General features: G+C 44.1%; 1 protein-coding gene across 4 annotated transcripts; it reads right to left on the bottom strand.

Moving 5' to 3' along the window:
* Nucleotides 1–3,563: 3,563 nt before the first annotated feature.
* ATMIN (ATM interactor) lies at nt 3,564–14,904 on the bottom strand. 4 transcript variants are annotated; one of them, XM_015443078.3, is made up of 4 exons: nt 14,548–14,904; nt 9,279–9,404; nt 8,281–8,480; nt 3,564–7,600 (listed from the first exon to the last, which is right to left on the bottom strand). In XM_015443078.3, exons 1-4 carry the CDS (start codon nt 14,878–14,880, stop codon nt 5,791–5,793), a joined length of 2,469 nt encoding a protein of 822 aa, XP_015298564.3. In that variant the 5' UTR covers nt 14,881–14,904; the 3' UTR covers nt 3,564–5,790. The 4 variants fall into 4 exon arrangements, with proteins under 4 accessions (XP_015298564.3, XP_045237864.2, XP_073883759.1 ...); XM_045381929.2 differs by lacking the exon at nt 9,279–9,404; XM_074027658.1 differs by lacking the exons at nt 8,281–8,480; nt 9,279–9,404 and having other exon boundaries at nt 14,548–14,724.
* Between the last annotated feature and the right edge of the window lie 1,566 nt (nt 14,905–16,470).

Raw genomic sequence — 16,470 nt, 5'->3', positions numbered from 1 at the left:
ATTTTCTGATTTATATATCCTTTGTTCTTTTCTTCCTCTTTTGTTGTTTTGGTGGTTTTCTGTAGTGCTAAACTTTGATTCCTTTCTCTTTCTCATTTGTGTATTTGAGGTAATTTTTCTTTCTGTGGTTACTAAGGTACTCACACGAAAAATCTTATACATATAATAGACTTTTTAAAGCTGATTAACAACTTTGGTCCCGTACAGATACTCACACAAAAAATTTTTGTCTTAATTTACATCTTTTTATATTGTGTTTTCCTTAACAGTGTTTATTATAGCTGTAGTTATTCATACTAGAGATCTGAAAGACATATGCCACCATTAGAGTAATGGTATATTCTGAATTTGATTATGAATTTACCTCTTCCAGTGAGTTTTATACTGTCATATGTTTTCTTATGACACACAAAATGATGAAAGTAATTATCATCCTTTTGCTTTTGGTTGAAGTACTTCCATACCATTTCTTGTAAGGCCAGTCTAGTGGTGATGAATTCCTTCAGCTTTCGCTTGTCTGAAATATACTTTATTTCACTTTCATTTCTTAATGACAGGGTATAGCATTCTTCGGTGACAGTTTTTTTTTTTTTTCTTTCAGAACATTGACTATATCATCCCATTCTTTCCTGGGCTTCAAAGTTTCTGCTGAGAAATCTGTTGATAGTGTAATGGAGATTCCCTTATATATGATTTGATGCTTTTCTCTTACTGCTTTTAAAACTCGGTGTCTTTGAATTTTTACAGTTTGATTACAATGTGCCTCTGAGAGGACTTCTTTGGGTTGAATCTATTTGGGATTCTTTGAGTCCAATGGATCTGGATGTCCATATATCTCTTCTAGGACTTGGGAAGTTTTCAGCTATTATTTCATTAAATAAGCTTTCTGTGCCTTTCTCTATCTCCCTCTGAAAATCTCATAGTGTATCTGTTAATGATGTCCCCATAAGTCCTGTCAACTTTCTTCACTCTTTTTCATTCTCTCTTTATTTCCTTTGAATGCATTATTTCAAAAGTGCTGTCTTCAAGTTAACAAATTCTTTTTATTTTTTGACTGGATGCGGTGGCTCACACCTGTAATCCCAGCACTTTGGGAGGCTGAGGCAGGCAGATCACCAGAGGTCAGGAGTTCAGGAACAGACTAGCGAACATGATGAAACCTCCTCTCTACTAAAAATACAAAAGTTAGCCAGGTGTGGTGGTAAACACCTGTAATCCAAGATATTAAGGAGGCTGAGGCATGAGAACCGCTTCAACCCAGGAGGTGGAAGTTGCAGTGCACTGAGATGGCACCACTGCACTGCAGCCTTGGTGACAGAGGGAGACTCCGTCTCAAAAAAAAAAAAAAAAAGAAAGAAAGAAATTCCTTTTTTTTTCCTGCTTGATCTAGGCTGCTCTTGAAGCTCTCAATTGTATTTTTTATTTCATTCGTTAAATTCTTCAAAGATTTCTGTTTAGTTCTTTTTTAAATATATCTATCTCTCTTGAATTTCTCACTCAGATGAAGAATTATTTTGCTTATCTGTATTCTCTTTATGTCTTGTTGAGCTTCCTCAAGATCATTATTTTGAATTCCTTTTCAAGAAATTCATACATTTCTCTCTGACTTTGGGGTTAGTTATTGGAGAATTATTGTGTTTCTTTGTTGGTGTCATATTTGTTTGCTTTTTCATGCTTCTTGTGTTCCTATGTTGATTCCTTTGCAGCTGATGGATCAGCTGCCTTTTCCAGTTCTATAGCGTGGCTTTCATAGGGAAAGGCTTTAAACATGCAGATGGGGCCTAAGTATCAGTTGAGTAAGGCACATTGGCTTTGGTTCTGCATGGGTAGAGTAGTAGTGTGGTCTTCATGCACATTCTTCAGCTGTAATCAATGTCAGCAATGCCTGCAAGTGCCTCAATGGCCTAGGCTGCAGGAGACTGTGTGGCTGGCATACTGGGTTGAGTATGGCTCCTTTGTGGATGGAGTATCAGGCTTTTTGCATGCTGAGGGATGCTGGGCTGGTCCACTGGCTTGAGCTTGGCTTCCCCGCTGAGCAAGACTTCCTGTTCCTTTGGAGGCAGGGCATTGCATGGGCTTGGGTGCTAGGGTCATGGCTGTTCTGCTAGGCCTAGGTTCTGAGTAGTTGAGTTCAGGACTGTGCTGCCTCTAGGATGGGTAAGATGGAGCACCTCTTGGGCAGCTTGTTCCCAAGGGAGCTGTAGCACCTCAGCTGGGGGATGCTGCACTACTGTGTGTGAGATGGTACAGTGACAGCAGAGCCTCAGGGATGGAGAGATGCAGTGGTTACTGTCCCCTAGAGCAGTGGGTCCAGTTTGAAAATGATGCCATGCTGTAGCAGCTTGGGTCACAATGTGGGCTTCTTCTCTGCAGTAACACGGCCATGTAAATTTGAGGCAGCTCTCTAAACTGGGCTCAGGGCCTGAGAGAACTGCAGGATTCCCCAGCAGAAAAGACTACAGGTGTCTGTGGTGGCAATGGGACCTGTTGGCGACCTTCTGCCTTTCTTTCCCCCAGACAGAAATCCGTCTTGGTTCTGAGCTGATCCTGACTGGGGAGATGGGGTGGCAGAGCAGGGTGTTTCACGTCCTTCTCTCTGTGGCCATCCTGAGTCTCTGTGTACCACAGGTTCTCCACCACTCCCCTGACATACTCCAGCATTTTCTTTTCTTTTTTTTTTGATGGAGTCTCGTTCTGTTGCCCAGACTGGAGTCCAGTGGCATGATCTTGGCTTACTGCAAGCTCCACCTCCCAGGTTCACGTCATTCTCCTGCCTCAGCTTCCTGAGTAGCTGGGACTACAGGTGCCCGCCACCACGCCCAGCTAATTTTTTTTAATTTTTAGTAGAGACGGGGTTTCACTGTGTTAGCCAGGATGGTCTTGATCTCCTGACCTCGTGATCGGCCCACCTCAGCCTCCCAAAGTGTTGGGATTACGGGCGTGAGCCACCGTGCCTGGCCTTCTCCAGCATTTTTTTTTTTTTTGTGAGACAGTCTCACTTTGCCACCCAGGATGGAGTACAGTGGTGCAGTCTTGGCTCACTGCAGCCTCTGCCTCCCAGGTTCAGGTGATTCTCCTCCCTCAGCCGAGTAGCTGGGATTACAGGTGCATACCACCACGCCTGGCTAATTATTGTATTTTTAGTAGAGATGGGGTTTCATCATGTTGGCCAGGCCGGTCTCGATCTCCTGTTCTCAGGTGATCCATCCACCTCAGCCTCCTAAAGTGCAGGGATTACAGGCATGAGCCATCGTGCCAGGCCTCATTTTCTTTTAGATACTGTAGTCAAAATGTATTTTATTCATTCTTTTGGTCCTTTTCTATGGATGCAACAAGCATTAGGGACCTATAGTCAGCTATCCGGCTGGTATTACCTGGAATGTCTTTTCTAGGAAAATTGTTAGCATATTTTCATGAACAAAAGAAAAACAATAATGAAAATAACTGGGTATGATGAAATAAAATCATTTTATCATATGGCTTTCAGAAGACAATGAGTGTGAAAACTTAAGGCAATAAAATAAGTCATATTTATGAGTAGGTTCAAGAATTCACAAAAAAGGTACAATTCTGGCTTCTCTTTAATCACTAAATTTCAGTTTTTACAAATAATTCAAGTTCAGGTTTTGAGGGGAAACAGTTCTTGTATTATTACATGCTCAATTTTTTCTGTAAATAACTATTGGCTAGATTTACAAACATCACAGAAACAAAAAATTTTTTAAGCCATAGATCACTCCATTTATATTTACAAAACAGCCATAAACATGCATTTCTCCTTTATTAGGAGGACTTAAATAGAAGCTTGAATATTAAGGCAGTGATGATTCTAAAACATAATGAAATTCTAAGTTAAGGCTTTATGTTTGTTTGAAACCCACACTCATAGGCAACTGTGACCAAAGCAAACTCTCACCTACTAGGTTGAGTTCATCTGCCCAGGGTATGTTATTTATCCATTACCAACACTTCTTTTGTATCAAATGTATGGGATAGGAATTAGTAGCAAAACCATCAATTTACTTTAATGAATCATTAGTCCCCTTACGAGGTTTTGAGGATTTAGCTTTCAGTAACACAAGCATGTACCACAGAAAGGAGCATTTGTGTGTGTGTGTGTGTGAATGTGGCGAACTTACAGACTGCACTGATTCCTATTTGACTGGAACTTAGCCAACAATTAAGAATCCAAGATCTCCTAAATACAGAAAATCCCCAAAGTATACTTGATCATGCTCCCACCTCAAAACACAGAAAGCATTCTTGATCATTGAAGCAACAGGTCTTCACCTTCTTTGTTTTCTTTGAAGACTGTTTGGTATTATTCTCTTAAAAAAATACAGAATACCGTATTTTATATGAATCTATCCTGTAATTGCTAGCCTCAAGGCACAAGTAATATCCTTGCTAGATATCTTTTCTTATTCAAGAAAAAGATAAAGAATGGTGGATGGAAGGAAATTCACTTTAAAATAATTGTAGATTGCACTCCTGTCCTATCAAGCTTAGTAGAAGTGCAAAGTATTGAAATCTAATGGGGGATGCCCCTTTCCCACTTTTCTTCTTGCTTTTGAGTGACAAAACTCAGATCCAGCCTGTGGGTGCACTTTGGGAAACAGCTCCAGAGCCCCCAACTCTGGCCTACTGTGGAGAGCAGAAAGGATCTTCACAGGCAAGATAAGGTCATAGGCCTGTTTCCGTAACTCCCTGTTCTCATGGTTTGGATAACCTACTCTTATTTAGCAGGAACACTACACTAGGTGCTTGCTGCTGGGTTTTGTTTGTTAAATTTTGAGACAGGGTCTTGCCCTGTTACCCAGGTTGGAGTACAGTGCCATGATCATGGCTCATGGCAGCCCCAGCCTCCTCAAGTGATCCTCTCACCTCAGCCTCCCAAGTAGCTGGGATCACAGGCACATGCCACTATGCCTGGCGAATTAAAAAAAAAAAAATTTCCAGAGACACAGTCTCCCTATGTTGCCCAAGCTGGTGTTGAACTCCTGGGCTCAAGTGATCCTTCTGCTTTGGCCTCCCAAAGTGCTGGGATTACAGGGGTAAGCCACCATGCCTGGTCCGCTGCTGTTTCCCTAGCTGACAATTTTACATCAATAAACCTCTTGTGTGTAAAGTGCTATACACTTGTATGCTGGTATCAATAGTTCATGTAGGGAAGAGGTGGCATTGATTACATGAAAACTGCTTCAAAGCTAAAGAGAGTTGTAGTTTTCCTTGGTGTCTTTAAATCAGAAAAGAGGCGTCAAAGCTGACGAAGGTGCAGGCAGCAGAAGTCTAAGAGTACAGAAGCACCACTGCTTAAATCCTACGGTGGCAGCATCCCATTTCTTTAGTGATTAGTAACAGGAATCAGGAATTTCTAACAAGCACGCCAAAGATATTTTAGGTGAAATTTAAGTATATTGCACTTTGACTAAAATGTTTTGAAGATTTGAGAAGTTTGTACCCTTCAACCTGGTAAGCTGGGCTTCAGCTAAATGGCTATAGGTTTTAAAGGTATGAAATACATTTTTTTTTAACATGAAAAGACTAGCTGTGAAAAGGCAAATGTAGGCAACACAAAAACAATTTAGATCAACATCTCAAACTTTATAATATACTCACATTTATACACAAATTTCTGTTTACAAGTTCAAAAGGCAAAGAATCGCAAAGAAGCTAAGCAACTGCATCATCAACTACATTCAATCGAATTAATACTGTTGTCCCTAGTCCATAGTTTTACTCCAGAGGAAATGGTAGATGCTGTTTCACACACGGACTCCACTGTTAGTTTTAGAAGTCGGAGACTGTGTGTGGTTCCGCAGAAGTCTGGGTTTCTACAGAGCTGAACTGAGACTCCATCGTGTTCCAGGCCAGATCGGCCAGAAGAAAGTCGTCCATTGCTGTTTGAGTTTCATTGCTGGTGAAGAACAAGCTCCCCAGGGTTTCAAACCCAGAACTCATGGTCTGTGTTTCTGTACTATTCAACTGAACTTTGCTTTCTAGAGCAGGTATATTTTTAGCAGTAGAAATTCCTTCAGTTTGGGTCTCTGTGTCAGATGAATCGGTACTCATGGAAAAGCTGGAGTGTTTCAGAATACTTCCTAGAGGCAGATGAGGGCTACTGTCTAAGAAAAAGTTTAAGTCTGTCTGTGTCTGTGTGTCAAACATCTCAAGGCCTAAGAAGTTAGAATTTCCCCTACACCCGTAGGACTGAGCAGAGGTATCTGCGAGTAAGAAGTCCGTTTGAGTCTCTATGTCCAGTGACTCCAAAACTGGCTCCGTGTTCATGGTGCTAAGTTCACTTTCTTCAGTTTGAGTCTGGATATTTGAGGCCGAAAAGAACTCTTCAATATCAAAATCGATTCCAGGGTTCTGGGCTGGGCCAGATGGGAGCTGAGTGTCAGGTCCAGGATTTGTGTCAGACAAAAGACTACGATGATCCAATGTCTGAGCAGGTAGATTACTTGACAAGATGTTTTCCAAATCACTTAATAAATCTATGGTTTGGGTCTGATTATCTGTCATGTTCTGTGAAGGAAGCATACTATTCTGTGCACTGAAGTTTATAATTGGTGCAGATTTCTCAATATCTTGATTTAAAGTCTTAGGCTCATTCTGAGGTAACAAACTATGAGTTACTGTCTCTGCTACTAAATTGTTACTTATAATGTTACCTGGAGCAACATTATATGATGAATGAACACTCTCAAAAATGTCTCCGCACATTCTAGCTTGGTCCATCTGTACATGGTCATCTGTTGGACTTTGAATCCCACTGGTTTGGGTTTCTCTGGAGACCCCACCTGACTGGAAACAGGTGTCCATAAATGCATCAGTCTGAGCAGCTATAGATGAAGTTACCTTAGAGCTGGGCAAAAATGTCTGAGTGTGAACACTAATGGGAAGAGACACTTGAGAATCAAACGACAAATCAGTTTGAGAACAAGATGACACAGAGGAATCAGCGGTGGCCCACTGTGCAGAAGGTATAAAGTTTTGTGAGGTGTAAGAGAGATCTGTCTGCACGTTGATTGAAGAAATGCTGTTCTTTTGACATGTGTTCCCCAGTTCTTGTAAAGGATTAGGTGGACTTTTACCCAAGTTCACTTGAACACCAGTACTTATTGGCTCAACAGCAACAGGATTAGCAATTTTGAAAAGAGGTAGGCTCTCCTTAAGAGAGCAAGCCTCTGAATCTAGGCCGAGGATCAGGGTTCCTACTGACAAGGGTAGTAAGTGCACAGCTCCTGTGGCAGAGCCCTGATCAACACCTAACACCGCAGGCTGGGCTGAGGAGTCGGCTGTAGGCACAAAGACAGGCATGAGAGAAAACTGCATCACGGGTAGTTTAACCAAAGCCACTTTGGGCTTTGGTAAAAGCAACTTCTGAGGATATCTCGGTGGTGTTGTAAGACTCTGCTTGTCAGTGTTAGAGCCACAAGAGTCTTCAAAAGATGGTTCTAGTTTTATTTCTGAAGCTTCTAGTTCTTGAGTGTCTGGTCTAGGGATTGGTTGGTTGTTCAATGATTCAATGGTCTTGTTGGATAACTTCTGGTTTTGCATACAGTTTTCCATTTTCCTTTTCTTACTAGGTGGGTCCCTGAAAACAATGACAGAGCAAAAAGAAAACCTTAAAATACAACTTTCTTTGACCATGACACTCTATCCTCACTGACAAATGTCATTTCCTCCCTCTATAGCAGAGGTCATATTCAACCCAGACAAGATAAATCCCTTCTTTCGCAACTCTGGGAGTTGGTCCTATTATGGCAGGTGAACGTTCAGAAACATGCAAACAGAAAAAGAGGGAAGCATACCTTTTTTTTGTTAAGATCTAAGTACTAGAACTCAACTCAGATCTTTAAGCCAAAAGAAGCTAAAAGACTTACATAATGCAAGTTTTATCATTTCTAAGGCAGGAAGCTATCACACTAAATGAAAATTTGACCTTTAAATGAAGTAGTTTCATGATAAAATTTATTTGTTGGCAGTTTGGTTCCCTCTAATAGAAAATTCTAGAAGCCGAGATTTTCAAATGGAAATAACAACGGACCCTCAAAGAGGGTTAGCAGAAAAAACGGGAAAAAACTGAGTCAAAATTTCAGGCCCAGACATGGGTCATTTGCAAGACCTGCTTCCATTTTCAAAAGCTTCCTTCTTTGACGTCACACATTTTCTAGGATTCCTTTTTTCTTCCCACACCACTGGCTCTCCAGGATGTTTCATCTGAAATGCTTCGCGTAGCTACTAACTTTTGTGCCATCATTTCTTTCCCTTCACCTGTGTTCTGCAGGGATCTCGTGGCCCGTTCGGTAGATGTGGGACTGCAATGCTGTTCTACTGGCGTAGGGACAGCCGCATGTGCACCGAAAGGTCTTGCCACAGTCCTCTGTGTGTCTTTTCAGGTCCCATTCTGTACCATATGAATTGCTGCACTTACTACATTTGTGCTTCTTCTCAGCATGTATTTTCATAAAGTGCTAGGAAGAACACAGAAGGGATTAAGATGAAAAACAGCAACTGGTCAAAACAGTTCAGAAACCATCATCCACCCAAATAATGATTTTACACTGTTAATATAAAAACATAGAAAATACAGCAGTCCAAGTCAAAAGAATGTAAAAGCAGGCACATTGCAGTTAAAATTATATATATGCCTCTTTCTGTTGCTTTGCTTTGTGAAAAGTGACGGGATTGTTCTGGAAACAACTATGGTCCCCAGCATTTACACTCTGATCTGTCAGTGCTGTGGGCAGGAAAAACATGTCTTTCCAATGCTCTTCTCGGACACCCACCAGCAGACCCGCGGGGGAACATTTCAGATGCCAATCTCTTCCAGTTCTGAATCACCTCTTGTCCCAGTCACTGGGGCCCTCCCTCCTCTTAAGATTGCGGCTTCCAAAACGATTCTTTTCCTGGATTCTGCAGGTTCTTATTCCCCTGGGAAGAAGAGTTCCTTTGTGCCTTTGCTCTCGGCCCTCGGAGGTATGCAGACTCACAGAGGAAATCTGCGGGCAAACATGTTCTCATTCTTTGCTGAACTGGTTTATTCTCTCTCTCTATTTTAACTCACTTCTAGACATATTCCCTCCAGACCAAGCCGCTTTTCCTTCCACTTGTGTGACAGCATACTCAGGTTTATACCAACTGGGAGACACGCAGGCATCTCCTCTCACAAGCAGCTGTCTACTCGATTCTGTAGTTATGTCTGCTAAGTAATCAGAATGCACAATAGGTTTATAGCATCTGTATCTCATCCTCAGAGAAGTATATAGTACCTGTTTTACGAGAGAAAACTGAGAAAATGGTCTGTCAGGGCCTCTGGGGCAGCCTTCGATTGGACAACAGTAGAATTTCGGTACAGTTTTCAAATCTTTTCTTATTGTTGGATTGACTATGCCATCCTGCAAAATGAAAATTACTTTAAATAATTATTTCAAAAAACCAATACAACAGGCTGGAGTGGAAACAGAATGACTGAAAACAAGCACATTTTGTGAAATACTTTTAATTAACATAGTTTTTCCATCTAGTGTTAGCGGTAAGAGAAAAAGACTATGAGTAGATTAAATGAAATGTGGTGAGAATACTAAGCAAGACTCTAAAATCCTGCATTCATTTGACCGTTATTGAACTCCTCTTAGTCAATTTACATTCCAGGGAGATATCCCCCTTGTATGTTCCTAGGCTGTGAAATGCTCCATAAAACCACAGATTAGGATCACTACAAGATTCCTGCTCATTTTGAAGACACTGTCAGTGATGCTCGGTAATCCTTTCATTATCCCTTCCAACCTCCCTCATGCTCCCCCGTAGTGTGTGCTCTCATCGTTGAATGCCTTTTACTATCTCCTGTCCTGTTCTTTGTCAGTGCCCCTTCATTCAAGTCCTCCTATTTATGTGGATTTTGTCATTAGCCTCTTAATCTAATTTCTAGACCTTCAGTCTCTTTTTCACTCATACTTTATCAGATTCACCTTTCTCAAGTATAGCTTCGATCATGTCATTACCTCCCTCAAATGTTTTCAGCAGCACCCCCGTACTGTTCAAGTCCCAACTTCTTGAGCCTGGGATACTCGAAGTCCCTTACTCCGGAGCTTCAAACTACTTTGTCTTCTCTCATTACTTCATGACACCTAAGAGAATGCGTTCTAATGCCCCACACCTTTTCATGGGCAGGGATTTATCTGTATCTTCTGTTGCCTTTGGGAATGTTTTGAACAGAATAAATGTTCAATAAAAACTGGTAGCATTATACTGAATCTCTTCAGGTGGCCGTCTAAGCCAAAACTATCATGCCTGGGGAAGAGACCACTAAAGACAGTCAAAGTGGATGTTAATAACCTCACTGTCATGGCAACAAGCTGACACTGCCCATGCTCCTGCTTTCTGAGAGCCAACACCCCACCACTCGCCAGCACAGCAGCCTCCTCCCAGCCCCACCTGCTGCTTTTGGAGCCTTCTTCCCATTTCTGTCCTCAGAGAATAAGCTCAAGGGTAGGATGGCTGAGATGAGAAATGGCAATGGCATGATAAAATGGAAGTTCAGTGAGAAAGTGGTGTTTTTATTCTGAAGTTCTATATACTTTCAAGACTAAAATGCACTAGACTTTTTGTACTGTATCTTTTGTGCGCATAACTCAATAAAGAACCTATGAGAGGAAACAATCCAGTAACAAGACAGAAAGAAAACACACAAGAGGAAAAGGAACACACAGTTGAAGAGTAGAGGGTGAAAAGAAAGGATTGTAAGAACTATAGCAAAAACTAGGAAAAACTGTCTTTCTAGCTACTTTAGCACCACCTGACTGCCTTCCGAGAAAGCATCCAAGAAGGAAACGGTTTGCTTTGTCATCTTATTCTAAATTTAAAATTGGAAATCTTTGCACAATATAGTCTATAGAGCAACTTGGAACCTTTCCTTTCCTTAAAAAATTTCTGGCAAATCATTAAAAGCAAACCTCTGAACTAAAAATAACACAAAATCCTCTAAGCCATGTTTTACAAATAGAAATGTTGCTTGATAAGAGGTTAAGTGCCCGCCTGTCCACTCACTGCTTTCATACGCAAGGAACAAAAGAATTTCTAGTAGTAAAAAAATGTGCATTTACTTCTATTCTTCCTGCCCCTGAATCTTCATAGCTTTCATTTCTCCATGAATCCCACCGTACACAAGGCTGGGCTAGATTTCTGGATTTCCTTACAGACATGGAATATGGCCATATACCTTAGGCACCCACATCAAACCAGAAGGCGGCACATACTCTACAGCTTGCAATCCAATTCCTCATTCTCACCCATCCTCGTTCTGTAGGGCTTGCTCATCATTTATGTTAAGAAGGGAAGATTTGGTTGCGGGTGGGGTGTTTTGGGAAGAAAGATTAGAATAAAATAAGAACCATACAGCAACTAGTGGGGAGAGGAAGAAAATATAATCTAGAAAATATATAAACAATGAAAGAAATTATGCAAGCAGCTGTAACCAAGACTGAAAATTTCCACTGCCTATAAGAAAACCTGCCAATGAGATACTCAGGGAAGAATGTAGGTGGAGTCTCTGGTCAACACAGCTCTTAAAACCTAAGATAGCTTCCCAGCCAGGCATCCTCCCGGTTCCTTGTCCTTACCTCTCCCTCCTTCCAGTACTTTGAAAACAGGTATCAACAATAATGTTTGAGGCCTGGTGCAGCGGCTCACTCCTGTAATCCCAGTACTTTGGGAGGCTGAAGCAGGCGGGTCACTTGAGGTCAGAAGTTCAAGACCAGCCTGAGCAACATGGTGAAACCCTGTCTCTACTAATAAAACAAAAATTAGTCGGGCGTGGTGGAGCATGCCTGTAGTCCCAACTACTCAGGAGGCTGAGGCAAGAGAATTGCTTGAACCTGAGAGGCAGAAGTTGCAGTGCGCCAAGATCATGCCACTGCACTCCAGTCTGGGTGACAGAGTGAGACTGTCTCAAACAACAACAACAAAAAACAATGTTTGAGGCAGAGTATGGTGGCAGAGCCTATAGTCTCAGCTACTGGGGAGGCTAAAGCAGGAGGATCACTTGAGCTCAAGAGTCTGACAGCAACCTGGGTAACAGAGCAAGACCCTCAAGAGCCTTCTATGTAGTAACCAGACTGAGGGTACGGATCACCATACTGGGCACCATCATATAGATGGCTATTGTGTCACACAGACCACCTTCATTAAAGGAAGACACCAAGACAGCAGCTGCTCAGGGGCCACTGGGCACTGTGGTTAGAAAGCCAGGACAAGACAGGAAAGTCACGTCTGTTTGTCAAGAAAAAAAGTGATGGATCTGGTGAGATGTAATTCCTGCTAAAAAAGAAAGTTTTCCCTGGCTGGGTGCAGCGGCTCACACCTGTAATCCCAGCCCTTTGGGAGGCTGACGCGGGTGGATCATTTGCGGTCAGGAGTTCAAGACCAGCCTGGCCAACATGGTGAAATCCCATCTCTACTGAAAATACAAAAATTAGCTGGGCGTCGTGGTATGCACCTGTAATCTCAGCTACTAGGCAGGCTGAGGCAGGAGACTCGCTTGAACCTGGGAGGCGGAGGTTGCAGTCATCCAAGATCGCACCACTGCACTCCAGCCTGGGCGACAGAGTGAGACTGTCTCAAACAAAACAAAACAAAAAACCCAACATAACTGAAACAAACCTACTGTATACTAACCAGTCCTGAAAAGTAAATGGTATCTTTATGTTCAACAGATGTTTACCAGGGTTTTTAAACAGCTAGAGCTCCTAACAGCAAGTCCACAGAAAGGAACAACAGAAACTATTAAGAAATAGTTCATTCTAAGTTATGATTAAATAAAGGATTTAGGTTGGGCACGGTGGCTCACACCTGGAATCCCAGCACTTTGAGAGGCCGAAATGGGTAGATCACCCGAGGGTCAGGAGTTCGATACCAGGCTGGCCATCGTGGTGAAACCTGTCTCTACTAAAAATACAAAACAAAATTAGCAGGGTGCAGTGGCAGGTGCCTGTAATCCCAGCTACTAGGGAAGTTGAGGCAGGAGAACTGCTTGTACCCGGGAGGTGGAGGTTACAGTGAGCTGAGATGGCGCCATTGCACTCCAGCCTGGGTGATGGAGTGAGACTCTGTCTCAAAAACAAACAAAAAAACCACAAAAACAACAGGGAAAAAAAGGATTCAGTTAAAATTTAGTATGAAAACAAAACAATAGGTTGAAAGCCATTCCCAGAGTTACACTTGTGTGCTGAAAGAAACCTAGAGCTTTTCAGTCCAACAATTCAGCTCTACCTGCAGGGTCTTCCTCAGCATACCTCAAGTACATTTCCTGACTGGCTCCCTGATCTTCATTTGAGAACGTTGTTGTACCTCAGTTTAGATGGTGGTAAGTGCAGATCACCCTTCATTGGCGACACATCTGTCCTACTAGAGACTACAACCTCAGAGTTTTCTGCTGTGAAATTCTTATCAGAAGCCTGACTACGCGCAGACAGAACATGCAATACTCTGGGTACTCTAAATTTACTCCTGATCATCAAAAGCTACATATTCGCAGAACTGCTTTCAATGACTTGCGCTTTTGAATTACGTCACTGCTGGCCTGGAGTGGTGGAAGGAAACTTGCCATTGTAATGACTGAGAGATTATGACTTAATAGGTCTGGGGTGGGGTTGGACATCTGGATTTTTAATAAGCTTGTCACAGATGTGTCCCGGGGTTGAAAATTACAGCCCCGTTTTGCATAACATGGAGGGTTGTTCAGACTATTGTCATGGTGTATTTACTGTGTCCCCCTCTTAGAGAAGAGCCACAGGGGCAATTTCTCTTAGGTCTCAATCCTGAGCTGATCTTACCAACACCGTGAAACTGACCGATGGTGTTTAGAGGCAAACCTACCGCCCCTTTAAAACATTTTTTTATTCTTAATCGACACACAGTAATCATTCCTACTGATGGGGCGCAGTGTGCAGCATGGATGCACATACACATTGCACAGTGATCAAGTCTGAGTATTTAACGTGTCCTTGACCTCAAACATATTGTCTCTTGGTGGTAAGAACATTTAAAACCCTCTCTTCTAGTTATTTTGGCACATACAGTCCACTGGGCAGCCCCTAAGGGCGGAATTGTGGGTGTGGTGGCAAGCACAGGGCTTCAGAACCAGAGGCCCCGGTTTAAAGCCCCGCATCACCTAGGTTGTTGCATAATCTGTTTCTCATTAATATAATGGAGACGACGCGTCCGTCGCCAAACTGCCGTGAGAAGTCACGGGCAAAAACGTGTAAAATGCCTGGGCCGGCGCCCGGCACAACCCTCGGGGCCAGGGAACCGGCGCGTGTGGCAGACCCGGGGCTCCCGGCTCCTCCTCCCCGCCAGAGGCCGCACCTGCGGGGCCAGTCGCGAGGGTTCGACAGCCGCCTCCGGCCGGGGCGGGTAGAGGCCGGCGGGGCAGCGGCGGCGCGCAGGGCGCTCGTCCCCCCGAGGCCGAGTTCGCGCGCCGGCGCCGGGCGCTTTGTTGGAGCCAGGCCCAGCTGCCCGGGCCGCCGGCCGCGTCGGGCTCACCTGCAGGCGGTGGCTCTTGACCAGGTGCATGTTGAGCGCGGGGCTGTTGGGCAGGATCTTGCCGCAGCCGCGCACGGTGCACAGGATGTTGGTCCGCACGGCCCGGGACAGCTCACTCACCGACGGCTGGATCAGCTCCCCAGCCGGCGGCGCGGGGGCCGCGGGTTGCTGCGTCGCCCCCGCGGGCCGCGGCCGGCTGCCCCTCAGTCGGGGTCCCGGGGGCACCCACGGGCCCGAGGCGGCGGCGGCGGCTCCTCTCGTGGCCACCGGGACGGCCCGGGCACCCGCCGCCAGAGCCGCTGACCCCGCCGCCGCCGCCTCCGAGGCCGCCATGGTTCCCGCACGGACGCGGGGCCCAGCTTGCAGGCCCCGCCCCCGCCGCAGCCACTTCCGGCAGGGGGCGGGGCCGCCAGGCTCATTAGCATCCGGCGGGCCCAGGAGGCCGCGGCGCCTCCTGCCGGCTGCGGAGGGCGCGCCTTGGATGGAGAGGATTTTAGGTGAGGCCGCCAGGGGGCGAAATTTCACCTGCCAGCAGGTAAAAGGTATTGCCCCGCCCCTCTAATCGATCCATTCTTCCTAGGAACGTGGCTTCAGGCAGTAGTCAGATAAAAGAAAAATCAATACGTTGAGCAATGCGTTTACTTCCCAAAGATTAGAAACAACCCAAATGTCTAGTGGCAGGTGAGGCAGAAGTACAGTAATTTCCGCCGTTTTTACCTAGGCCTTGCCGGGTACCAGGGAGGTCTAGTGGATACACTTCTCATGCTGTGTCTCATTTTGTCTTCAAAACGACTGTAGCGGGTATGTACTGTAACTTGCCCCACCGTGTGCAGAGAATGACATTTAGGCTTATATAAATTAACTTGACCTAGACCACACTATACAGATGAAAGGATTGTTATAATTGATGGGGTTAATCATTTTAGGGAAGCAGGATTTGCTTGCTTCTATTTTAGTTGCTGAAATTAGGATTACTGTTTGGGAGACACTGTAGTTCAGTATATGATTCCAAAACTTAAATACTTAGACTGGGTAGGTCATGTAAATGGACATAGGAGGCTGGGGTAGACAAAAGGGAGGGGTGAGGACTGCAGTGAAATTGGAAACACATCCTTTATTAAAAGGGGGCAGCTGCTACTCATCTTTGGCATGGCTAGAGTTTTATGTGAAAACTTCCAGCTTTTACATACTAGCAGCTATATTCGTTTTCTCTTGCTATTAACAAATTACCATATGCTTATTGCCTTAACACAAATTTATTATCTTCCAGCTCTGGAGGTCAGAAGAAATGAGTCTGCTGGGTTAAGATCAAGGTGTCAACAGGGCTGTATTTCTTCTGGAGGCTCCAGGGGAGAATCTGTTCACTTGCCTTTCCCAGCTTCTAGAGGTTGCCTACATTCCTTGGCTTATGGCCCCTTCCTCCATCTCCAGAATCAGTAACTGTGAGTTGAGTCTTCGTCACATCACATCACTCTGATTTCTTCAGTAGTGATCCGACTCTTCTATTCTTGAGGCCCCTTGTGATGACATTGGGCCCATTCAAATAATCCAGGATAATTTCTCCAACTGCCAAGTGCCTTTGCCTTGCAAGATAACTGTGATAATGTGAAGTATATATTTGGTCTTTGTCCTGGCATGCAACTCCTAAAATCCTTGGAATCAGCAAACTGATAAGTGTCTTTTTTATGCTAATTAGTTGACTGATGACTTGCAGTCCCTAGGTAGCTTTAGGATGGGACTGGTCATTGGAAAGACCAAGGTAGGATTAGAGGCTTGAGACTTTCAGCCCTCCCCCTCATCCTTTGGGAAGGAGACAGGGGCTGAAGCTTAAGCTGATCAATCATTTCTAGGTAATGAAGGCTCCATAAAATCCCAAAAGAACTGGGTTTAGAGAGCTTCCAGATAGCTGAACGCATGGAGTTT

Source organism: Macaca fascicularis, chromosome 20 (assembly GCF_037993035.2).
Source record: "Macaca fascicularis isolate 582-1 chromosome 20, T2T-MFA8v1.1".
Taxonomy (NCBI): domain Eukaryota; kingdom Metazoa; phylum Chordata; class Mammalia; order Primates; family Cercopithecidae; genus Macaca; species Macaca fascicularis.
Note: the sequence above shows the minus strand (reverse complement) of the source record. Positions and strands in the feature narration are given on the sequence as shown.

Coding starts and splice junctions, on each gene's coding strand:
- ATMIN (XM_015443078.3), bottom strand. CDS start 14,880: ATGGCGGCCTCGGAGGCGGCGGCGGCGGGGTCAGCGGCTCTGGCGGCG. Junction 8,481..9,278: donor AGTTTTCTCTCGTAAAACAG/GTACTATATACT, acceptor TGTTCTTCCTAG/CACTTTATGAAAATACATGC. Junction 7,601..8,280: donor GAGATCCCTGCAGAACACAG/GTGAAGGGAAAG, acceptor CATTGTTTTCAG/GGACCCACCTAGTAAGAAAA.